The sequence below is a fragment of the Anguilla rostrata genome, chromosome 13 (assembly GCF_018555375.3).
Source record: "Anguilla rostrata isolate EN2019 chromosome 13, ASM1855537v3, whole genome shotgun sequence".
NCBI classification, from domain to species: domain Eukaryota; kingdom Metazoa; phylum Chordata; class Actinopteri; order Anguilliformes; family Anguillidae; genus Anguilla; species Anguilla rostrata.
In genome coordinates this window covers 3,954,605-3,981,068 of record NC_057945.1, presented here as the reverse complement: position 1 = coordinate 3,981,068, position 26,464 = coordinate 3,954,605, and the positions used below count along the sequence as shown (strand labels likewise).

Below are 26,464 nucleotides of genomic sequence, written 5' to 3'. Positions count from 1 at the left end.
GAGAGAGAGAGAATGCCGCATAAACATGCAGTCTGTTATCTCGTGCAGCAGAGACAGGGAAAGCAATATAATATTATGAGATGATGTCATCCTGTGGCGTGAATGACAGCTCAGAATAGTCCCCCATGTCTGGGTCAATAATCAACTGGCTCTTATTGATACGAATCAGAAACAAACAGGAATATCTGAAAGGGTTGATTTCATTTTCCACCAAACTCAGAACTGTGAAAGTGGGAGGTTCTAAATAAAGAGGATCTGGAAAAGGTTCAAAGAAGGGCAACCAAATTGATTCCTGAGATGTGTTTGCATCCTCAAGTACAACATCAGGACGATTCGGCCATACCTGAAGAAGTACTCCACCCAGCTACTCTATCCCGGCTACGATGACGTCCCGTCTAGATTACTGCTACTCCCTCCTTGCAAGCCTGCCAGCCTGTGCCATTCTGACATACTGATTCAGAACGCTGCTGCCCAACTTTCCTTCAACCTTTTCTAAGTTCTCTCATGTCACTCCCCTGCTGAGGTCACTCCACTGACTACCAATCACCACCAGGGTCAGGTTCAAAGTCCAGACCCTCGCTTACACTGCAGCCAACAAGACAGTCCTCGCCTGCCTACAGGACATGATTAAATCCTACACGCCAGCTAAACCACTCCGCTCTGCATCACCAGGGTGACTTGTACTCCCTCCCATCCGGATGAATGGTTGACGCTCATCCCTACCACAGAGCTTCTCCACCCTAGCTCCCCAGTGGTGGCATGAACTCTCCGTTCCTCTACAATCCTCTACATTGCCCATCCTCTGTCGTGGTCTGAAGACGCGTCTCTTCAGTCTGTACCTGGACTAACTATCACTACTCCACAGGGTGCTCCCAATCTAGAATCGCTCTTATCATGTGAATCTTTCTAATTTGTTCCTGTAGCACTTTCATGTTACACTTGTACCTCCATCCAGCACTTATATTGCACTTATATCGTTATCCTGATGTTGTAGCGTGTTGTCATGCCTCCTAGTTTGATTTACCGTAACTCTCTGACCGAGCCTATGCTTACTGTGTGAACTGCCCTTAATATGATCATCACTATGGATAACCATTACATAATGAGTATTTTACCTTATCTGTGTTTTGCAGTTGTTCCAATGACCTTTAGTATGTACTTATTGTACGTCGCTTTGGATAAAAGCGTCCGCCAAATAAATGTAACGTAATTAAAGATGCTTAATCTCTTCAAGCTTAGTGAAAGGAGTCTTAGGGGTGATTTGATTGTTAATGCCCTTCATGGATTGAAAAGCCTCAAAGTGAACTACAAGAGATTCTTAAGGTTGAGTTCTGTTAGTAGAACGAGGGGACATAAACGGAAATGAGCAAATTGTAAATTCAGACAGTAGGAAGTATTTTTTCACGCAGAGAGTAGTCAATGTGTGAAATAGCCTGCCAGGTCATGTAGTAGAGAGAGAAACTCTGGGGGTTTTCAAGACCAGGCTTGATACGGTGTTAGACACAATCTAGTCTGTAGGTAATAAGAGCGCCAGGTACAATTTACTTAGGAAAATGGAGAACATTCTTGGGGCTGAATTGCTGTTCTCGTCATTATGTTATGTTATGGTATGTTAGGTCATGTTATGTTATGTTACGTAATGTTATCAAAACTGTGTACTTACCATCCAAAAGGTCACGGATTTTATCCATATAGATCTCAAAATAGGACACCTAAAAAGATAGCAATGATGAGAGAAAGAGAGGAAGAGGGGATAAAGAGAGAGAGAGGAAGAGACAGAGAGGGAGGATTAAAGAGAGCGAGGATATATAACTTGTGATGTGATGACCTATATTAATATTCAGAGAGCGAGATTAGAAGAGTCTTTTCTACAGGGGGCCATTACCGATGAATATGTCTATATGCAATCCTGTTCCTATTAAATATAGTATTTACAACACAACGAACCATCATCCATTTTCCTCTAGATGAAAGAGACTATAAAGGTTTATATAGTATTCCACTCCAGAGTTGCCCACAGTAAGGGACAGTGAATAACATTATTGGAGAGTCACTGACCTTCATTTCATCATGACTTAGATCAAAATCGTATCTGAAATACATTCAATTCTTTATTTGGTCAGAAAAGTTTTTATAAGAGAACATTATGGAGAGCCCTGAGAATGTCAACCAACCAAAAAATACAACAAAACCAAAAAAAATAATGAGAAGAATGTTCTGAATACTGGTGAATTTTTAAAAAACTAAATCTTCAGGAAATATACTGGCGTCAAAATGGTTAAAATATTTAATGTAATTATTTTATCCAAGCCTGATAACATTGAGACCAGCCCCGTTCCTGCTGTCTATGATTAAACGATTAAGCCAGATGCACTCTAAATGACCCGGTGAAGAGCTCAGTAGGTGTCAGTGCCCTGTAATTAATGATGTAGGATCAGAGAAAAGTGGAGAATCTGTCACAGCACTAATGCAGTTTCCCAGGAGCACCTGGGGTTGGCTGATGGTCACATGCCCGACCCTTAGAGTAGGCCAGGATTGGGGTCATCCTCTGTCCATACCTTGATGTGGAACTCCAGGTTCTCGTCCATGGCAAAGATATGGTTAAAGATGTCCTCAGCAATCCTGGGGATGATACCCATCCCATGTCTATCGTGCAGCTTCCCCTGCAGAAAGGAGAGAGGGAGAGGAAGAGAGATAGAGGGAGAGGGGAAGGGACAGAGAGGGAGAGAGGGCCAGAAAGGTAGACAGAGAGAGGGGAAAAAAGAAGAAGGAAGAACAGACAGTGAGTCAGAGGCGAATCACCGTAAAAAGCATTTTAAATGAATTTAATTTATTTGATAGGAATATATAATTGAGAATGAACATTTGACCCACTTCTTTAAACAGTGACTTGATTAGTTTTGAGCAGCTGTAATTTACTGAGAGACACAGAGATGCTTCGAGCCGCTCTTACCTCCATGGTGTGGGTCTTTCCTGAGGAGGTCTGCCCATAGGCAAAGATAGTGCCATTATACCCTCCCAGCACATCTACAGAGAGAGGGAGGGGCAAGGAGCAGGGGGGTGAGAGGGAGAGAGGGAGGGGCAAGGAGAGAGAGAGGGAGAGAGAGAGAGAGGGAGAGAGAGACAGAGGGAGTGGGAGAGAGGGAGAGAGGGGGAGGCAAGGAGGAGAGGGAGAGAGGGAGAGAGGGGGAGGGGAGACAGGGGGAGAGGGAGGGGAAAGGAAAGAGACAGGGAGAGGGAGAGAGGGAGACAGAGGGAGAGGGAGGGAGAGAGAGGGAGAGAGGGAGGGAGAGGAAGGCAGAGGGAGGGGGAGGGAGAGATGGAGGGGGAGGAGAGGTAAGAAAAGAGAAAGATTGATTAGGTTTTCACGTTATGAAGTCACCACTAATGAAGATTCACCCATTCCTCACTCCAAAGTAATGGCGTCTAGGCCACGGTACCCTTGATCAAGAATAAAGCCATTGCAGCACCCCGTTCATATTAAAACTCTGGGGCCAGATTAGTTTTCTGAGGCTCAGACCCAAGGCCCTCTGTCCCCCTTCCCACAATGCCCCTCCCTGCATTTAACCTTCCTGTCTCTGCCATTATTCATCCTCAGCAGCTTAAACAAGATGTCCGCCTGCGCTAAGAATCTGCACACGCTGAGAATCTCCACACACACTGAGAATCTCCACACACGCTCAGAATCTCTACACACGCTGATAATCTCCACACACTCTCATAATCTCCACACACTCTCAGAATCTCTACACACGCTGATAATCTCCACACACTCTCATAATCTCCACACACTCTCAGAATCTCTACACATGCTCAGAATCTCTACACACGCTCACGCTCACAATCTCCGCACACACTCAGAATCTCTACACACGCTCACGCTCACAATTTACACTTGCGCTCTGAATCTCCACACACGCTCAGAATCATCACACACTCTCAGAATCTCCACACACGCTCAGAATCTCCACACACTCTCAGAATCTCCACACACGCTGAGAATCTCCACACACGCTCAGAATCTCTACACACGCTCGGAATCTCCATACACTCTCAGAATTTCCACACACGCTCAGAATCTCCACACACGCTCTGAATCTCCACACACGCTCAGAATCTCCACACACGCTCAGAATCTCCACACACGCTCAGAATCTCCACACACGCTGATAATCTCCACACACGCTCAGAATCTCCACATATGCTCAGAATCTCCACACACGCTCAGAATCTCCACACACGCTCAGAATCTCCACATATGCTCAGAATGTCCACACACGCTCAGAATCTCCATACACGCTCAGAATCTCCACAGACGCTCTGAATCTCCACAGACGCTCTGAAACTCCACACATGCTCAGAATCTCTACACCATGCTGATATTGTGACATTGCTCCCAGCACAAAACATCGAAAACATTAAAAACATAAACATGCATGGCTAACAAAGCCCATGAGCATGTGATTTCCCATGTCAGCTAGAAACATAAATATGATTATATGATTAAATATATGAGGCATTGTTCAAATATATAAAAACATTTATAAATGGCATGTAGTAGTAACACATGAAAAAGTACAGTATTTAAGAACACCTGAGAAGGTCTGCTCCTAAGCTACTGTTGCTGAAAGCACAGACACACACAGGTCACACAGGTATTATTGTTGTAATTATTAGTATTATAACACAAACGTACCTTTCACAATCTGCTTGGCACAGGTGTTGTAGACCTGCTCCTGGGTGGTGTTGGTAGGGAAGACTCGATCAAAAACATACGACTTCCCCTGGAGAAAACAAAGACAAACACACCATGATGTGGCAGTCTGCACTTTACAGCCAATTACAGTCAGTCTCCACTGCAATTACAGCCAATTACAGCCAGTCCCCACTGCAATTACAGCCAATTACAGCCAGTCTCCACTGCAATTACAGCCAACTACAGCCAGTCCCTACTGCAATTACAACCAATAACAACCAGTCCCCACTGCAATTACAGCCAGTCCCCACTGCAATTACAGCCAATTAAAGCCAGTCCCCACTGCAATTACAACCAAGAACAACCAGTCCCCACTGCAATTACAGCCAATTAAAGCCAGTCTCCACTGCAATTACAACCAACTACAGCCAGTCCCCACTGCAATTACAGCCAATTACAGCTGGTCTCCACTGCAATTACAACCAATTACAGCCAGTCCCCACTGCAATTACAGCCAATTACAGTCAGTCCCCACTGCAGTATCAGTATCAGCTACACTAGGGGGTGATAAGACATCTGTGATTTCAACCAAAAAACTGGGGCCTTTTGCTGTCATATATTAAACTGAAACAGAGCCAACAATGCATGTAAAATGTCATTCATATGTCATGTGACATGAAAGGTTGGCGTGTGATCAGGGTTCAGAATTCCATGATTTTATATACAGACAATTTGATGAAGATCTCTGTCTATCGGTTACCAAACCAGAATCCTCTCTTAAGAAATATGAACTCCATGTAAATCTAACTTATCGCTCAGCTTGTGTGCAAACTTATTACTGTAGTACTTTAATTTGTTGATACAGTACTTTCTTTAACTGTGTTTTCAGATAAAGAATTCAAATGCACCACGTGTGAAAGGGGGATGAGAAGTGCTTTTAAGAGGTCCCATCTCAGGATGAGTGTGGGGAGATGGTCAGAGGAAGATGGAGGGGGTGGGGGAGGGGAGGAGGAGGAGGAGGGGTGCGGGGGGGCGGGGGCAGGGTTGTGGGTTAATGGTCTTTGTGCCGTGCGCAGGCCCAGTGGTGCCTAACTCAATCAGACAGAGACAGAGAGACGCTGCAGCCGAGTCCGCCCACACCGCGGCGGACATCCGACGCTAGCCGCGCTAACCGCGCTAGCCTGCTGCTGTCGCCGTGACGACGGGCGATAATCAGCAGATCCATCAGCCCTCTCCTCTGAGCCACGCGCACGCTTCCCCTCGTTTTAACACATCTGTGAAAAGCTTCATTCACAAAGTCATCCTCTGATTAATGAACATGGGCTACGCAACACACTTATCCCAACGTGTCACCAACAGGATGATTTTCAAAAAAGCCGATCCTTTTCAAGCTGTTCTGGGCTTTTCGACTCCACGGGAGCCCTCTGGTGTGTGGCGTGTAGAGGATTTGTGTTGCCAGGTCCTGTCGAACTCCTCCTAGTCAACTACAACCCCCCCCACCCCCCCCCACCCCCCCTGCAGTTTCCACGGGCTTCGTCTTCCATTTTGCCCAGTGCCCCCATACAGGCCACCGCGATTCAGCGTCAAACGCGTTTCCCCCAGTCTCACGTGCAGCGCCCTCGCCGTGCGCCGGGTGCGACAACTGACTGCTTTTCGAACGAGGCGTCGCAGCACAAACTCCCGCCGCCGACCGCGGCAGAAGAGCACTACGTAGGCCGCATCAGCGCGAGAGACATTAAACGGTTACATAACCGAGCTTAAAGGAAATCACTGGGCAACCGCTCTGCTATTTCAGCTCGGACGGTAATCTGGCGACGGCAGAGCCAGAAACCCGGCACGCTCGCACTTAAGAGGCCCACCGCAGGTCACAAATCTCTCCGTTTCAGATCGCTCAAATTCACCCGACTCGCCACGAGCCCCGGGGGCCCGGAGCGAGGACGCGGGGGGCTAGCGGCGTGTGCTAACGGCGCCCCGTTCACAGATAGAACTAACAGCAGAAAGGATTTCCACTCTCGACAGAAAAGGCGGAGCAATTAGCCTTCCACAGAACTGGAGCAGTCTGAATAATTTATGGAGGGGGGACGGGGGGACGGGGGGGGGGCACGGGGGGGTAAATGCAAAACATTTCCTTTGTGCAGGCGCTCACAAAAGCCCCAACCAGAATGGAAGTGCAAGACAGAACGGCAACAAAAGAGACACACACACACACGCACACACATGCAAGTGGGCGCACACGCACACACACACGCACTCACACACACTCTGTGGCCAAGGGCTGATAGAGATTTCCGGGAGGAGACGCCAATCTCCTCCGTCTTCTAATGGATGGAAATGAATCATCGTAGGTGTGCTGTCCAATGGCTGCTCACCATGTGATGTATACGCTTCTGTCCCCGGCCACGCCCGCCAGAGCTCGCCGGGTAACCTTGCCACTGATGGATGACTTAACTGTCAACATGGGGGGGGGGGGGGGGCTGGTGTCACATTGCCCACGTCGTAGCTGGTCATGACAAAAAACTAAAGGTTGTGGTTTTGTGAGGACCACAGATCAATCAAACTTCCCGTACTGGTCTGCTGTCGGAAAGGTCTAGAAAATCTGGCTCTTTATTGCTGGAGGCTTGTTCACCTTTTTAACGCGAGACAGAGGCAAATGAAGAAACTGCTTTTAACAATAACAGCGTTTAGAAACGATGGGGCAGCCCACCATAAAACTCATCTTATTGATTCATCCTATTGATTATTGATCTTGTTGATCAATTCCAATAAATCATCCTTGCCTAGTGTCAGGATTCACTGAAAGCAAGGGAACTGATACCAAGTAGGTCAGTGGGGCATAAGGACAGACAGGCAGACAGACAGACAGACAGGCAGGCAGACAGAAAGACAGGCAGGCAGACAGGCAGACAGAAAGACAGACATGAACCTCATTCTGAAAGCATCCTAAATTGAGTAAATTTGAATTGCTCAAATAAAACTGGCCCATCTCAGCAGCGTAAACTGAGCAAACTCAACATGAAACTTGGCTAACCCGATTTTCGGTTCCTAGAACATTCCTAAAATGGCAAATGTTCCCAATATTTGTACATTTGTATATCTCTTGAAGGTTACTTTAAATTTAAGTATGTGTTGTAGGAAGGCTTGGGGTATCAAGGCGATGATGTTTGAGTCCTGGAGGTTTATTATGAACTGGTAGCTGAAATGGCTTCACTCTTGGTCGAGGGAACAGCGGCCTAGATATAGACACCTTTACTTATGGTAAATTAAACTTAGGAGTGAGGAATAGGTGACTTCATTCTGGTGACATCATAACGAGAAAATCTAATCTCTCTTTCTCTTCCCCTACGTCTCCCTCTCTCTCTCGCTTTGTCTCTCTCTCTCCCTCTCCCTGCCTCTCCCTATCTCTCTTCAGTTTTCTCTCCCTGTCTCTCACCAATTTTATTCAATTAAAATTGGATTTATTAGCCATCTGCACGTATGAAGCCAAGGCATTGTCTTAAACACAGAAAGTAGAGTAAAATACAGTAAAAATAAACAAAGTCTAACTATAGTCACATTAAAATACATCTCTCTGTCTCCTTCTCTCCTCAAAACCAGGAAATGAAGACCAACCAGTGGTGTGGCAGAAAGGGGGGAGGCTTTAGAGCTTTAAGTTCAGGAGAAAAGATACCATTGAAGCTTTGTCTAAAATATGCTTTGAGGAAGCAAGTAAAGGGCTCCAACACAAGATGGATGCCTGACTAATCACCCAGTAAGCCGGCTTCCATCTTGGGATCTGCAATATAAAACCATGCATCCAAAACAAACTGGAGATCTTAAGTAGAGAAATTTACATAATATTTTCAGGGACAATAGTAAGGCAAACCAGCTTTGTCCTTCAGTACATAAAAGGTGTCTTTTTCGTTTGATGACAGAGGTTTTATTTTATTTGGGGAGTGTGCCAGGTTGCAGCCTTTGTTTGATGTTCCAGTGGGCCTGGACATGTTCAACAGAGAATTTCACACAAAAGAGGAAATCCTGAGAAGGAAACTGGCCATTGACAAGATTCAAACAAGAACAGACGGATCTGGAGGATCTGGAGCCTGCAGAAAAAAGATTATTTCCTGTTTGAAGAGAGAGTTTTATTTCTGCAGACTAAATAATAATCAGCTGGACTTTTGCCGAGAATGGGTAATTACTGGAGTACTGAGTAAAGTAGAGGAATGAGGTGCCCCTAACGGAGTAAAAATAAAGGGTGACTCATTTCTATTCCACCGTTCGCCTAATTTAATGCAATATAATCAGGCAGTCAGGCAGTCGGTCAATCTACCTCTCTCTCCCTGCCACATTTGAGATGTGGATAACACTAATAAGCTTATTTAATTACCCAGAATGCTGAGCGAAAGAACACAAGACAGCACCCCCTGAGCAGGGGTATCATGAGAGCATAGACAGACGTTCTTGTGTTTAATTTAAACATTCATACATCAATACCAATATTAAATATGCAAAAGCCTCACTGTACGAATCGAGCAGAAACAGAGACGCATTAAAGTGGAAAGTAAAGGTTTTTTTTAACTGGCTCAACAGCAGGCAGATGTGAGACAGACGATGGGGAGTTCCTTCGCCCGGGTGAAATGTAATTAGAAGCTCGTCAGTGGATTAAATTAGCAGCTGACAGAAGCGGAGAAAGGGAGAGAGTTTGGGAAACAGTGATGCTGCATCAGAGTCTACTGCAATACCCAGCACAGCCCTCCGCCCACGCCTTTCAAAATCATAAAATCATATTGTAAAAACCAAACGATAGCAGGTCTGCTAACTCTCCATGCACTTCTTCATTTTGTGAGTACCACCATATGGAACGCAGGCTTCAATATGAATCACTCATAATACCCATATCTGAGCAATTACATTTATGCCTATGTTTTTATCACTAGGTATTTGTAATTTCACTGTTTCTAAATATGTAAAATGGAATGAGTTTCCAGTCTGTGACTGCAAACTACCAATGGATGCTGCTACTGTGCCACTACTCTTCATTAAAACAGTAGAATTCAGCAGCTAATTATTACTGCCACCGCTTTGGCTGGATCTTAATCTGACTGGTAAATCCAAAAGGATTTGGCCTGGAAGATGGAACATGAACGAAAAAGAAAGGAAATGAATTGAGCTCTCTCTCTATCTCTCCCTCTGTATATCTCTCCCCCCTCTTTCTCCCTCCCTTTCTCTATCTCTCCCTCTCTCTCTCACCCTCTCTCTCCATCTCTCTCTCTCCCCCTCTATCTCCACCCCTTTTCTCTTCCTCCTACTCTCTATTTCCCCCCCTCTCTCTCTCTCCCCCTCTCTCTTTACCCTCTCTCTCTTTCTCTATTTCCCCCCCTTCTCTCTCTTTCTGCACGTGTGTGAGATCGTGTGGCTGAACACCCATCTGTTCATATCTGCCAGCAGCGAGCTCAACTCCTGCAGACGTAACAGCTCACAGCAAACGGGACAAACGGGCTACCGGCAGGGGAGAACAGAGCATATCCCGACAACACCGCCCTCATGCGCTTTCAGAACACAGAGACAAACTCACATTTCATAAACAGAAACTTAATGACCTTTCATACGACTGAAACGCTGACACAAAGAGGTGGCGTGCTGCGCTGGATGGACCCGCTCCTCTCCTCCCCCAGTAAAACCATCAGCCACGGGAAACACCAAAGGCCCCGGTACCGCGAGCCGAAAGACGGCAATCACACCCTGACAGCGCAGAGAGTCAGGAGGGGGCCCCCGCTCTCCCAGGACATTATTAGCAGAAGAACGATATCTGGCTTCTCTAACAGCTGTTGTTCTGTTCGTCCCTGTGGAAACAGCTTGTCAGCTGTAGGCTCGGTGGTAGTAAGACACACCGGCAGTGGTGCACTGTGGGAGAGGGAGGAGTCTCTCTTCTCTCCATCTCTCCCTTCATCTTTCACCACTCTTTCCTCTGTAAACCCTCAAAATGCTAAACACACAAGCCTCTTATCCCGGCTTATCACAAATGGTGCACAATGCTGGTGAGCCATTTTATAACCGAATGAAAATGCTGAATGTTTAATGAAAAGGTTTAGTGACAAGTTTATGAATATAAACCAGAATATAACCAGAATATCACGAGGCGAGTTCTGAATTAACCATGGTGAACTACTAGCAGAGATGTTTTTCTTCCCTTCTCCGGTAGCCATTTTGGCTGCAGTATGTGGCAGGACTAAAAATGGCTGCTTGCACTGACACACTGATGACACTGCTTCCTCTCCATTTCACTGGTTGGTTCTTATCAGGGAATTTGGCTGTTGGCCCAGAGAATTGTGGGAATTGATTTCAGTTTGTCTGTCATGGCAAATTAACTGATTAGACATGGCACATTCCAATTAACTCACCACTCTGTTCTCTTTACAACTCTATTAAAATGATTTGGGATTGAACTGTACGGAGAAAATGTTATTTTTGACCAAGTATTTTTTTAATTGACTGATTTATTCAATTATTATTATTTTATCTAGACAAATATTCAAATATAGTATGCTTGGATCAGAGTGAGTGTACATTATGAGTGTGCTTGTATCAAAGTGAGTGTGCACTATGAATGTGGTTGTATCAGAGTGTGCACTATGAGTGTGCTTGTATCAAAGTGTGCACTATGAGTATGCTTGTACCAGAGTGTGCACTGTGAGTGTGCTTGTATTAGTGTGTGCACTATGAGTGTGCTTGTATCAGAGTATGCACTATGAGTGTGCTTGTATGAAACTGAGTGTGCACTATGAGTGTGCTTGTATGAAACTGAGTGTGCACTATGAGTGTGTTCGTGTGAGTGTGCGCACTATGAGTGTGCTTGTATGAGACTGAGTTTGCGCTATGAGTGTGCTCATATGAGTGTGTACTATCAGTGTGCTTGTTTGATAGTGAGTGTCCTTGAATATGCTCCAGTTTCAGTGGTTGCACTCACACAGGATGCATCTCAAATGAAAGGCAGAATTTTCACTATTTTCAGAATCTTTCCCACTTGTGCTTAGCAGGCATGTCGCCAAAGCGAAATCATCAAAAACGCGTCCTTCTATAGTGCCTTTGGTTAAATTAGAAGGCAGAATCGATGTACCCTTCATCAGATAGGATATCCCATAGATCTCTGCGATGACCTCGGGCTTTTTACTTGCGTTAAAATAACGTCAGCTGAAAACAGTGAAGCAGCAATGTGCAGTGGCAGTAGATGAGCTCGCTTACAGGTGTGAGCATCCAGTGAATTCCATAATTCATTGTTGTTAAATTCAAATACATTTAAATTATTTAATACACTGGAATAACGCATCTCTTCAGACTGTACATGGACTAACTACCACCACTTAGCAGGGCACTCCGAATCTAGGATCACTCTTATCACTTATATCCCATTACTTTGTTCCTGTAGCGCTTCCATGATACATGTACCTCCATCCAGCGCTTATAGTGTACTTGTATCATTATCTGGATGTTGTACCTTTGTAGTTATCATGTGTCCTAGTTTGACTCAACATTACTCTTTGACCTAGCCTATGCTTACTGTGTGAACTGGACTTAGCGTGTTCATGGCTATGAATAACTTTTACATAATGAGTATTGTACTTTATCGGACCTGTGTTTTGTAGTTGATCCACTGATCTTCGGTTTGCACTTACTGTACATCGCCTTGGATAAAAGTGTCTGCCAAATAAACGTAAGGTAATGTATGCAATGTTCTTAAGCCTCGTGAGCCTTCCATGGACTAGACAGCTAACTTGCTAGCAATTGTGTTAATTTTCTTTGATGTCAACCTGCTTTTAAAGTGCGCCCCAAACTTGCTGCCTTTTGAGGTTCCTTTTCCAATAGGATGCTACCTAGGGAGCTCACTGCTAAGGGTGTAGGCAGCGAGGCAGCTGCCTTCAGAGGGAGCTCACTGCTAAGGGTGCAGGGAGCGAGGCAGCTGCCTTCAGTTTGAGATGCAGCCATCGTTGGGTCATCATTGTCTACACTCAACGAACACCCATCCATGTCACACCTAACCCTGACCATCACACTGCAGTGTAGTAAGGAGGGTAAATTTACTTCCAGCCAATGGGAATTTATTTAGTCAGCGTAGCTTTATAAATAGCATGATGCTAGCACTAAAGTATACGCCATTAACCATCCCCTGGTGTGATACAGAACATAAGGGAACTCCTTCCATTGGCTTCTCATTTGGAGTGCTGGAGGAGATGGGTTTTTCGCTACAAGGCCAGGACGATGAGAACAGTCACAACGTGTCCGTATTATTCATAAACACCCGTCCCTTTGCCTCTGAGTTTAGTTTAAAAAAATCTTTTTATTAGTTTCACTCTGAGGTTATTACAATCACAACTACAACAGTTTAGTCTGCCCAGTGTGACTGTGTGTGTGTGTTTGACTGTGCATTTGTGAGTGTGTGTGTGTGTGTGTGTGTGTATGTGAATGCGCAAATGTTGATGGATGGGTGCTTTTATATTTCAGCAGAGAAACAAACCTTCTCGACAGCAGATGTCTATCCTAATCAGATTTTAAACCTGCATTAGGAGGACTGCAGGATACACCAGGACAGACCTGCTATTGCTTGGCTCATTTCAGTAGCCATGTTGAATCTGCAGAGTGTGTGAATTTGTGATAGCCTCTAAAACTCAGCAGAGACACGGCCAGATTTACATATCCAAACACAGAGCTGAAAATGAGCCTCTTTAGGTTGCTGCTGTTGTTTATGCAAAATTTAGTTATGGTCACATTTTAACCGTTTATAGTTTAAAGATCACATTGCCTGGATTAAAGAGTGCATGACTGAAACTAAGTCTGATGTCAGCATCTACTGCACTAACATGCATACTAATATGTAAACCACAACATTAAAGCATTCAGACTAAAAACTTCACTCAAATATGCATTCATAAACCAATAAATACATATCCCTGTTATGCGCAAATGGTAAGTCAAATGGGGGATTATTAAACTCTAAAACCTCTATATTATTCATAAAAAATATCTTTACCTCACATAATTTGAATGAGATTCATAACCTTATACTCTGCTTTAGAACCCATTTACACAATCCTAGCTGCACGCCATCTTCCGTTGTCTTTGTGTTTTCTTGCGTTGCAGAAAGAACAAACTGCTGCAGATATGAACTGCAGAGAATCCTCTTTCTACATCTGGCTTCTGTCTGCCAGGATATTGATTGTTCCTGCGAGCGCAATTGCTCATGAAAAGTACCCCCGAGAAGGTGAAAAAAAGAGGAAAATTTAAAGACTAAGCAAAAGCAAGGATGACTCCCAAACAGAATCACACGTATTTCCAATGTGATTACTACCACGTATACAGAAGTATCTGCCTCCATGTTATGCAGTTATGTGTAGGGGGCGACATAGCTCAGGAGGTAAGACCGATTGTCTGGCAGTCGGAGGGTTGCCGGTTCAAACCCCGCCCTGGGCATGTCGAAGTGTCCTTGAGCAAGACACCTAACCCCTAACTGCTCTGGCGAATGAGAGGCATCAATTGTAAAGCGCTTTGGATAAAAGCGCTATATAAATGCAGTCCATTTACCATTTACCATGTGTGTAAAGAGTTTCAGAATACGACTGTTACCAGGACAATGGCCGTATCTGGAAAGCTGTACGCGTACTCTACACGTAATCGCGTTGCGTCTGACGTGCAGGCGTGTCATTTACCGCTGCGAGCGGACCGAAACGGAACGCGTTTCCCAGGGAGACGACGGCAGAAACGCCGGACCGAGCGCGGGAGAGAAAGCTCCCGACGCCGGCGTCGCGAATGAGCTGCCTCCCCGGGTGCCGCCTCCGGCAGTCCGATGTTCAAGACCCGTGTTTCTGAGGCGGCCGCGCAGATCGCCGCGAGATCAGAATCGGCGGGGCGACGATGCGATCCTTAATTGTGGCAGTGACGGCGGACTAGAGGCGGGACACAAACCTGCGCGTGAAGACAGTTACACGGCAGACTCCTCTGCCGTAGGTGAGCTAGCCAAAATACGTGAATATGCAAAACGGAAACGGTCAAAAATGCAGAATATCACACTGCTTTGGTCCAGAGGTCCTGTGCCCAGGTTTTGAAGAACTACCGCATCCGCTGGGCTGGTCCCCAGCCCTGGTCCAGCATAGTCAGCGTCTGCTGGTTTTTATTTTCACCGTAGAATTCAGGAACCAATTAAGACTCAGGAAACCGGGTGACTTGAGTGTGTAATAAAACACTTCAGCTATGAAGTCTGGAATAACACAAGAAAGTAGCAGACCCAGTGGATCCCTTCAGCTGATTGGTTAAGTACAGAATAGCATAAGAAAGCAGCGGACCCAGTGGATCCCTTCAGCTGATCGGTTAAGTGCAGAATAGCACAAGAGAGAGAGATGTGCAGTCAGTGCAGTCCTAGCTGTGTGATCCCATAGGCACACAGTCAGTGCAGTCCTAGTTGTGTGCTCCCATAGGCACACAGTCAGTGCAGTCCTAGCTGTGTGCTCCCACAGAAACAGTCAGTGCAGTCCTAGCTGTGTGCTCCCATAGATGTGCAGTCAGTGCACTCCTAGCTGTATGCTACCATAGACATACAGTCAGTGCAGTCCTAGCTGTGTGCTCCCATAGACACACAGTCAGTGCAGTCCTAGCTGTGTGCTCCCATAGGCACACAGTCAGTGCAGTCCTAGCTGTGTGCTACCATAGACGTGCAGCCAGTGCAGTCCTAGCCGTGTGCTACCATAGACGTGCAGTCAGTGCAGTCCTAGCCGTGTGCTACCATAGACACACAGTCAGTGCAGTCCTAGCCGTGTGCTACCATAGACACACAGTCAGTGCGTCTAGCGTAGCACCTAGATGTCAGTCTGCAGTCTAGCGTGTGCTCCCATAGCGTGCAGTCAGTGCACTCCTAGCTGTGTGCTACCATAGACTACAGTCAGTGCAGTCTAGCTGTGGATCCCCTAGCCAGTAGTGCAGTCCTACTGTAGCTACCAGACTACAGTCAGTGCAGTCCTAGCCGTGTGCTACCATAGACACACAGTCAGTGCAGTCCCAGCTGTGTGATCCCATAGACATACAGTCAGTGCACTCCTAGCTGTTGCTCATAGGACACGGTATCCTAGTGTGTGCCCCATAGGTACCAGTAGTGCAGTCCTAGCTGTGTGCTCCCAGAAAGTCATGAGTCCTAGCTGTGTGCTCCAGACGCAGTCAGTCACTCCTAGCTGGTGCTACCATAGACACACAGTCAGTGCAGTCCTACTGTTGCCATAGTACACGTCAGTGCTCCCACGTGTCTCCACAGAAACAGTCATGTAGTCCTAGCTGTTCTGCCCAAGACTGCAGTCAATGCACCCTGCTGTGTGCTCACTGGCCACAGTCAGCAGTCCAGCTGGAGGACCTGCAGCACTCCAGGCCTGATTTAAACACCCAGCGGTAATGCAGTCCTGCAGCCTAAGCTGATGCGGCCCAGTCACGCGTGCCTCACACGACCCCATCCGGATTCACTCTTACACAGCTGCAGCCTGGGCGCCCTGTTCACTGCGCAACACCTGCAGCCTGGACGCTCTGTTCACTGCGCAACACCTGCAGCCTGGACGCCCTGTTCACTGCGCAACACCTGCAGCCTGGACGCCCTGTTCACTGCGCAACACCTGCAGCCTGGACGCCCTGTTCACTGCGCAACACCTGCAGCCTGGACGCCCTGTTCACTGCGCAACACCTGCAGCCTGGACGCCCTGTTCACTGCGCAACATCCGGGGCGGGCAACACACGTGCCCCCCGTTTCAGGCAAAAATGGTTTGGCCCGTATCTCTCTGTGTCCTGCTAGGTCTACCTGCCATCAGGTAAGACACACACTGAAAAACATGGGGAAATCACCCCTCTATGTGACGCTCTTGTGTATAACCTACCAAATGTGAGTTTCAATAAGACTGCCGAAAATTTAAAGAATTTCATGAATAGCTCTGCTCGACACACTTCCACATGCACGCATGCACACACACACACACTCACACACACACACACACACACACACACAAATATATGCACATACATTGCTCCCCTGAAAGAGTACGCTATTGTCAGTTCCTGCTGGCGCATAACCCCCCTGCCCCCCCCCCCTTTCTCTGCTGACTATGACCAGGCAGTAGAGGTGACCTCATCCTCTCCTTTGTGTCATTCATTTGATGAAGACTCTGGAGCAAACGCAGAGCACCGAACCAGCAGCATCTCACAGAGAGACTGTGCAGAATGAGGGAGGTCTTGCTCTGGTCACAGAGGAGTCTGCTTGGTCACAGAGAGGCTGGCAGAGGAGGGGGTCTTGCTCTGGTCACAGAGAGCTGCAGAGGAGGGGGTCTTGCTCTGGTCACAGAGAGACTGTGCAGAGGAGGTCTTGCTCTGGTCACAGAGGCTGTGAACTTGCTGGTCAGAGAGCTGCAGAGGGAGGTCTTGCTCTGTCAAGAGGCTGCAGAGGAGGTCTTGCTCTGGTCACAGAGAGGCTGTGCAGAGGGAGGTCTTGCTCTGGTCACAGAGAGGCTGTGCAGAGGGAGGTCTTGCTCTGGTCACAGAGAGGCTGTGCAGAGGGAGGTCTTGCTCTGGTCACAGAGAGGCTGTGCAGAGTGAGGGAGGTCTTGCTCTGGTCACAGAGAGGCTGGGCAGAGGGAGGTCTTGCTCTGGTCACAGAGAGGCTGTGCAGAGGAGGTCTTGCTCTGGTCACAGAGAGACTGTGCAGAGTGAGGGAGGTCTTGCTCTGGTCACAGAGAGGCTGTGCAGAGTGAGGGAGGTCTTGCTCTGGTCAAGAGGCTGGCAGAGGAGGAGTCTTGCTTGGTCACAGAGAGCTGGCAGAGTGAGGGGGTCTGCTCTGGTCTTCAGGATCGTCATCAGAATCTGTGGCTGTGAGCCAGAGGATGTGAGGCACCCCCAAGCACAATTCCCGACTCTGTGTCATCAGCGATGGACTACACACACACAGCATGCACACACACAGCTGACACACACACCACACACCACTCAGAGTCTTGCACCACACACACGAGCATGCGCACACATCACACGACGGAGTCACACGCACACAGAGCATGCGCACACGGACGTCACTTGCAACTTTCGTAGTTCAAGTGAGAAATGTGGCAGAGTGATTTGTGGAAATCCACTAAACGCCTTTATCTTAGGAAACTTAAGGAAGACCAAAATGATACGAAAAAGCATTATCAGACATTTTATTCATTCTCACAGCTGGTTCACTGTGTAGCTGTGCACATAACCCTATAGAAACGGACAGGTATTATTACCGTCATTAATACATATGAGCAATAATGATCTCAGAACCCTATCACAGAATGAGTCATTATTACTACTACCATCAATAATCATTAACGGTGGTCACCTTTAATAATACCAATATCACACTACCTCTAATTTACATGCCAAGATTATTACATAGCTGTTCACACAAATCTACAGAATTGCTTCATTATAAAAATGTATGAGAACCAATAAATATACGAGAAGGAGATTTAACAGCAGTAATATAAATATGAGCAGCAGGGCTAATAGCAGCTGGAGCTGTAGGACAGTGTTTACTGCTGCACAGCAACGTCAGCCATGCTGTTTACCAGGTGAATGATGTAGTCTCAAGGTGACCCCCTACGATCTGGGACTACTAGTGTGTGTGTGTGCGTGTGCGTGTGTGTGTGCGTGTGTGTGTGTCTGTGTGTGTGTGCGCATGGGTGCACATGATTATGTGCATGTACATGTGTGTGTGTGTGTGTGTGTGTGTATGAGCGCATGCATGCACGGACGCACATTACTGTATACTATATATTTAATGTCATAGCCACCGCTGTCTTTTTATGCATCTCTTCTGCAGGGACAATGTTAAAATGATGGAGAAGGCGCACATACTGTTGTTTATGCATCCTGATGTGAAATCACGTTAAATCCAATGGGCCTGCATTTCACGAGAACACAAAGCTGTCGTCTCACGGGAACAGTGGTCTCTATTGTAGGGGAACTGACCGAGCCCGCGTTGTGTAGCCCTGCTGCAGTACCGAGGCAGCGCTCCACAGATTGTTGTGTAAGAATGCCAGGCAGTCTACATGAATATTCATGGCAGGCATGCAAATTATCAACTGCGCTGGCCAAGGCATGAAAGAATGGTTAATGTGCACGTGTAGGCCTGCTCTAAACTGAACAACCGCGTCAGTAAAGATCTTAATCAAATGATTCAGCAAGTTTTTACCCATCTACATCCATTCACTCTTAAAAACGGGTGTCTTAGAGAAACAGGTAATACTCCAATTATGCTAGTAGCACCTCCAGACCACTCACAATGTTCCTTTATCTATTCTGTTCGATCTAGTTTTCTGAGTAGCATTTGTACTTGGGCGGGTGTGATTGCGCTGGTTTGAAGTCTGAAGCCAGGAAAACATTCACTGAAATGCTACCTGAGCTACCGCAAGCCGTTGTGAAGAACCAATGTGCTGGATTTCTTAGAGCACAGGCTTACAAAACAGCAGTAATCAGAGATGGCAAATCCGGTTCGTAAAAAAGTAAAGGTCCTCCCCGACATTTTGGTCCGATCACCTGGATCTGCTAACTAGCCCAATTTTTGGGGAGAGGGGAGTTAACGGGAGGAAGAAGCATGTGGCGGAACTTTTACTTTCCGACCCCTGGACTTTCCACCTCTGAGTCATGGCTGGAGGACGGGCGAGTCGCAGCAATGCTGACGTAACCCCCAAAACCACCGGCCCGATGCGAGGCTCCACGCAGACCCGAGCGCTAACCGCTAACACTGCATTCGCCGACTCTGAGGGTCCGGCCAGAACAACCCCGCTAATCCAGAGGGGAATCTCTGAGCTCAGAACACTCAGAGGGAAGAGCGACGTCGGGGTTCTCCGAAGGAGTCGGGTTTTGTGATTTCACAGAGTAGAGTTCATTTTATACAAACGTCTCTGCCAGTCTTTTAACCTTGGAAAGTGGACAGTCTGTCCTCTCAGCTGCACGGGGGGGGGGTTGTATATGGGCTCAGCATAGCCAGTCAATGCCATTAACACTTTCAGCAGTCCTTTGAGGCTGAACCGTCCCTGGGCCACACAATTCCAGTTTTTTTGGGTTTTTTTTGGTGGGTGTGATTTATTTATGTTGGAGGCACTTTGGAGCCACAACAACATTCTGGTTTAGGGCCACCAAAACCCTAGGGCAGGGCTGCCCAATCCAGCTCCTGGAGATCTACCATCCTGTAGGCTTTCACTCCAACACTAACAAAGCACACCTCACTCAACTAATTAGCAGCTCAATCAGATCTCTAGCTGTTGAATGGTGTGAGCTTTGTTAGAGTTGTTATGAAAATCAACTGGATAGTAGATCTCCAGGTACAGGATTGGGCAGCTCTGCTCTAGCTGTTGACTGAGGTGTGCTTTCTTAGGGTTGGAGTAAAAGTCTACATAATGTCAGATCTCCAGGAGCAGGATTGGACAGTCCTGCATGCCCCAGCCTGGGGTCCTGTATCTGTCTGTGTGTGTAAGCACATGGGAGTGGGTCCTGTATCTGTGTGTGTGTGTGTGTGTGTGTGTAAGCACATGGGAGTGGGTTCTGTATCTGTGTGTGTGTGTGTGTAAGTGCATGGGAGTGGGTCTGTATCTGTGTGTGTGTGTGTATGCACATGGGAGTGGGCCTGTATCTGTGTGTTGTGTGTGTGTGTACGCGCATGGGAGTGGGTCTGTATCTGTGTGTGTGTGTGTGTGTGTGTGTGTGTGTGTGTGTAACGCATGGGAGTGGGTCCTGTATCTGTGTGTGTGTGTGTGTGTGTAAGTGCATGGGAGTGGGTCTGTATCTGTGTGTGTGTGTGTGTGTGTGTGTATGCACATGGGAGTGGGTCTGTATCTGTGTGTGTGTGTGTGTGTGTGTGTGTGTGTATGCGCATGGGAGTGGGTCTGTATCTGTGTGTTGTGTGTGTGTGTATGCGCATGGGAGTGGGTCTGTATCTGTGTGTTGTGTGTGTGTGTATGCGCATGGGAGTGGGTCCTGTATCTGTGTGTGTGTGTGTGTGTATGTGCATGGGAGTGGGTCTGTATCTGTGTGTGTGTGTGTGTGTGTGTGTGTAAGCGCATGGGAGTGGGTCTGTATCTGTATCTGTGTTGTGTGTGTGTGTATGCGCATGGGAGTGGGTCTGTATCTGTGTGTGTGTGCACATGGGAGTGGGTCTGTATCTGTGTGTGTGTGTGTGTGTGTGTGTGTGTGTAAGCGCATGGGAGTGGGTCTGTATCTGTGTGTGTGTATGCGCATGGGAGTGGGTCTGTATCTGTGTGTTGTGTGTGTGTGTATGCGCATGGGAGTGGGTCTGTATCTGTGTGTGTGTGATGCGCATGGGAGTGGGTCTGTATCTGTGTGTGTGTGTATGCGCATGGGAGTGGGTCTGTATCTGTGTGTGTGTGTGTATGCGCATGGGAGTGGGTCTGTATCTGTGTGTGTGTATGCGCATGGGAGTGGGTCTGTATCTGTGTGTGTGTGTATGCGCATGGGAGTGGGTCTGTATCTGTGTGTGTGTGTGTGTGTGTGTATGCGCATGGGAGTGGGCCTGTATCTGTGTGTGTGTGTGTGTGTGTGTATGCGCATGGGAGTGGGCCTGTATCTGTGTGTATGCGCATGGGAGTGGGCCTGTATCTGTGTGTGTGTGTGTGTGTATGCGCATGGGAGTGGGCCCTGAGAGAGTGAGCGTGTGTGTGTCACTCCATCTCTCCTCCGTGTCTCTCCCTTTGTTTCTCTCTTTTAAAGCCTTCTTGCTCTAAAAGGCGCCCCTTGTTTTAGGAGCTCTGGCAGCCCTCCTCCAGTCTGTGGGACTGAAGGCTGGAGGGAGGAAGCGGGTGTACATGTCACTGTGTGGAGTTCAGAACAAAGGCGATCACAGGGCGCCTGTGTGCCGCGGCACGAGGGTCGGGCGGGCGGGGCCCTTCACCGACTCCTCATCGCCATGGTGACACAACAACATGATGCAAGGACCCTTCTGTGAGGGTCTCCTCTTCCCCATTAAAAGCAGGGTTTCCTGCCCGGTGCAACAGCTTGGGGGGGGGGGGCGGGGAGCTCGGATTTCAAACGTCCCACCCGGGGGGGTACTCTGCCACATGATTCAGCCAATCATCTCCCCGGCTTAGGCAATTAAATCTGTCTCCACAGTTCTGAGGGCATTCATTTTAAAGGCAGGGGTGGAGGTAGGGGGAGGGGGGGGGATGGGGGGAACCAGCTGCGCCCCAGCCACAGCCGAGCCAAACGCGAGCACCCTCATCGAGCCTCAACATCAGACTGTGTGCTCATCAACACCCAATCAACACCGCAGAAAGGGTCTACAAAGGGACCAAAATACAGTTCTACAGCGGTGAACTACATTAGCCCTGCGTGCTACTGTACCTCCACACACACATACACAGATATAAAAACAGCTGTTCCTGCAGCCGAGTGATGGTTGGTTTGTATGGATCTGCCACGTCTGAACCTCAGGTTCTGCATTACTCAGTGGAAACCCCATACGTGATCATTTCAGGTGTTAGGGACATATTGATCAAACTGCAAACAAAATATGAACAGTGATGGCCATGCATTAAATTACAGCTTGATCAGTTCTCTGAAGGTCAGAGCTGCCCTAACGCTGACCTGTACCTGAGTCAGAAAAGCCTTGAGATCACATTACTCACGCTGAGAGCAATACAAGCCAATCATCAGTATCGCCATTACTAAATTTCTAACATTATGTCATCGTGTCATATTTGCACGATATGCAATGGAATACACGAGTGGCATTTTAAATGTTGCTCTCAAAAAGAAAATGCACATAATTTGTCATAATTCATAAAATAAAATCAGTTTAGACGTGCACGCTTTGGTTTTAATCTCTGCAACACCTACATGATTTTGTAAATGTTACATCACTCAATTTTTCTCGTAGTTGGAATAAACCTTGAGTAGCCCACTTTCGTGAAAAGCACAGTGCCGTTTCTGGTGCTCATTAACCGAGCAAGGTGACGAAGCACTGCGTGGCATCTGTTGAAAAACAATCAACGAATGGCCTTGTTCGAACAATCGGGCAGATAAACACTTGGGCCTAAAACTGCGGCGGAGGACGGAAGCTACGCCAACGAGACAAAAGATCATCTTGCTGAGAAAATTTCTTGGAAACTGTATTTAGTTGAAAACGTTGATTTAACAGAGGACGTTGGGGGGATAAAACAGTATAAAAACTAACGAGGCGTTAACACATACGCTAATGCATAGGCTATGTACTGCAGAGGAATCGATATATGTTGTTTGCTTGTGTATTTGAGATTGCTGATATGACCATTATTGCTCTTATCATAAAATTTAATATGAGTGTTATTTATGTTATTATTCGTATAATTATTCAAAACATTCCATGGAGACTAGTACCTGCGTCACCCTCGAGATAACCACAGCAATGAGGATGACGAAGACACTGATCTTTGACAAAAAAAATTAATAAAATGAGCAGAACAACATACCCCAATGATGACTGTGTCGTCTGCTTGAAATTTGGGAAGAAACTTGTCCCCTCGTACGATTTCCGATTGATTCAGCGGACGAAAACGGCAGAGCACCTTGATGTTGCATTCTGCTGTCGCATCGGCCATTGTGGAAATTTTTAGGACGCGCTTCAGATAAACAGAGAAATTCACTATATATTTACTATTTAATTAGACGCGACGTTCACTTTTTCTCGAATATTCTAATCCGAGAGATGCAATGCTTGTTTTTTCTGACGTTTCTTTTTTTCAGAGATATGCTGAATGAATGATAAATATATTTCGCTTAGCGTAGGCTACTGCTTACCGCAATGAGCGAACACAAGTGTAGAATTCACCTGTGGAAAGATAAGATTAAGCGAAAATCGGCATGAACATTAATGCGGAAAAGAAAATAATCTTTGTTGGATATCTAACTGAACAAATAGGCTACACCAGTAATATCAGAATTAAGTAATTCTGATGATAACCGAGTTAAGTCAATTATGTTTTCTTCTGTTATAATTTCGTTGGCAACGGAGCCTTTTCTCGTGAATGATTTTTAAAATATTTCTTGTTTTGAATGTCAGTCGGGTATTCCAGTCGAGGGTATCGGCCAGCTGAAGGTGAGACAGATCGAGGCACGCTTTGCGGCGATGAGAGCTGACTAGTCTTTATGTGGTACGGGGCGTGGTCTGCGCGCTGCTGCGCGGCAACGTTAAAGGGATACTCGCATCAGCACCACAGGAAGGGGGGGGGGGGGGGGGGGGGGGGGGTGCTGCTAGAATGCACCCTAGCCACATAATTCGTTGAATATTTAGATGTCTTTCATTATTACTTTATTATTTGCTGTTATGTAACAAAGTTTACACATTTGTAAAAATAATAATTAATAAAGAAATAAACACAGAGTTGATGATTAATTTATTTAAATCTAATGAAATCCACTGGTTTGCAACAAGCTTACTGTAACCACATTAACTGTACTCTTATAAGCTGAGAATCGTACAACTGGTAAAAACAGAGTAAATGTAACAGGCAGTGTAAGAGAGGCACACTTATTTACTCTGGGGTTATAAACTAGTTGGCATATTGATTAGGACCAATGGATTTGATGTGGCCAGATTTGTCGAGGAGGAACAAAGACAACATTACTATTACATCATCAGAGTGAGACAGTGGCTCTGCTTTCTCCCGTGTCTCGCTATGGGACTCTTTTTCCGGAAACCGACCCACAAGCCCGGCGGACAGGCCAATACTGGCCTTAGGGAATTGTAGAGGAGGGAGGTAATGCTTCACTTGTCAGCTGTGTGAAAAGAACCATGGTGCAGCATAATTCTGAAACAGACGTTCCACGCATGCACGCCGGCCTATTATGGGATGTTGCCTGCAGTCTCTTGGGCTATGAAGACCTACAGCACAGGGCCGGGACGTTCCGGGTCTTTCTCATCCGCACTTTTAGGGTGACACGGCACAAGCTCAGTCCGGGTGGGCCCTGGGTATGTTTGGCTTTTTTACAGCCAATCTTTACATCAGTTAAAGGTGTTGAAAACAGGGGTTTAGGCTCTGTCAGTGTTTGCCTTTAAACGTGTCCTAAGCACAGTGCAGGTTTGGCGTGTTGACTTAGTTCCAGTTCCAGCTTCGGCTCTTTGGACTCCGCTTGCTTCTCCCATCAGTCTATAAACCAATATTTTTTTTAAATGTAGCATTCTAAATAAATCATCCGCCAGAAAGCCCTTACATTAAATTAAAGCATCAGTTGATCTGACTGATTTAAACATCAACTCAAAGCATCAATTGATTGGGCTGATTTAAACATTAAATTAAAGCACTAGTTTATCTGACTGATTTAAGCATTAAATTAAAGCACTAGTTTATCTGACTGATTTAAGCATTAAATTAAAGCACTAGTTTATCTGACTGATTTAAGCATTAAATTAAAGCACTAGCTTATCTGACTGATTTAAAGTCCTGATATGCAGATTTGGCACATTTGTTCATGACGGTGCACATAGCTATTTCTGCCACAATGGGGTTCCCGCAGAAAGCGGTAAGAAGCCGGAAGGACAGAGATGCAGAAATCTGTCCCCATGGGCCTCCTTCCTCTTGAAACAGGGATTGACTTAGCCCGGGGACACCAGGTGTGTGGAACCTCTGGCCAATCAGTGCCATCAATCCAAATTTGCATATATGGACCTAGGCTATGACAAGGCATGACAGGTTGCATTTTGTTCAGGAATGGGTTCTTTAGACAGGGTGCTGAGTAAGATAATGTAAATACATTTACAAACAACTTCTTGGTTTCCAGTGTAAATTTTATTTTTGTGGATGTAAACAATGATGTTAATATCCATGAACCTTCTTGAACAAATATATTTGAATATGATAAAGACTTCTTTAAACATTTATTTTCCCAAGGACATTAACTGCATCAGATACTTCAAAAGCTAAATTACTTATTGATATTAGCAGTTACATTTTACAATGGCTACAGAAGACTCCCTAACATGTTGATAATGTGTTATACTGTGTACGTATACAAGTGCGTACAAATAGCAGATTATTGAAGTGCATAGGGAAAATTCTCATTACTTCATATTTGGATTTGTAATAACATGGGCTGTTATAACAGAATTTAGGTATAATTTATTTATAAATTTGAAATTGAAGAAATCATGTGCCTTGTTCTTTCTCTGCATGTAGGCTTCAGAGAGGATCATGCAATCGCGTCCATCTTTTTATTAAGTAAAGTCGTTTGCGGGTTTAGGCCTTGACTAAACAGCATTGAGCCACAGAGATTAGTACACTGCATAGTTCTTGATTTGTTACATTGATGCCACAACAATGAGATGTGAATGACTTCATTCTCATTTGAGCCCACCCCAATTGACCAACCAATCAATTGTTCCTAAACTGCCTTGCACTATACAGGTTTTTTTTTCTTTTTTAAAGAATCATGGGCCTCATTCACAAAACCTTTCTTAAATTATTCTTACTTTTGTTCTTTAAAATGTTCCTATGAAAAAACAAAATGAGATTCATGACACCTTTGTTTTTGTGCATGTCCCAGGTGTATGAGATGATGAATGCTGGCTGTTTGTAAATTTTATGCGCAATCGTGTTCATGTGATTTGCATAAGGAAACAGCCATTAACAAATACAGATAAGAAAAAAAAAGATGAATGCTGAAATGTTCTTGGAAACGTTCTTAAACACAGTTTACGATCAAATGTGATCGTAAAAATGTTTTGTGAATCAGGCCCAGTGTGATGTGGATTTAGCATGTCCATAT

At 46.1% G+C, this 26,464-nt stretch overlaps 1 protein-coding gene across 1 annotated transcript in view; it reads right to left on the bottom strand.

Moving 5' to 3' along the window:
- Positions 1-23,845, bottom strand: part of kif5ab (kinesin family member 5A, b) — a 50,631-nt gene extending 26,786 nt beyond the window's left edge. The window contains exons 1-5 of the mRNA XM_064306077.1: positions 23,173-23,845; positions 4,697-4,784; positions 2,954-3,027; positions 2,559-2,663; positions 1,664-1,712 (exon numbers count right to left, since the gene is read on the bottom strand). Of these exons, the coding sequence (XP_064162147.1) occupies positions 1,664-1,712; positions 2,559-2,663; positions 2,954-3,027; positions 4,697-4,784; positions 23,173-23,301 (445 nt within the window). The 5' untranslated portion in view covers positions 23,302-23,845. The remainder of the gene's footprint in view (positions 1-1,663; positions 1,713-2,558; positions 2,664-2,953; positions 3,028-4,696; positions 4,785-23,172) is intronic.
- Between the last annotated feature and the right edge of the window lie 2,619 nt (positions 23,846-26,464).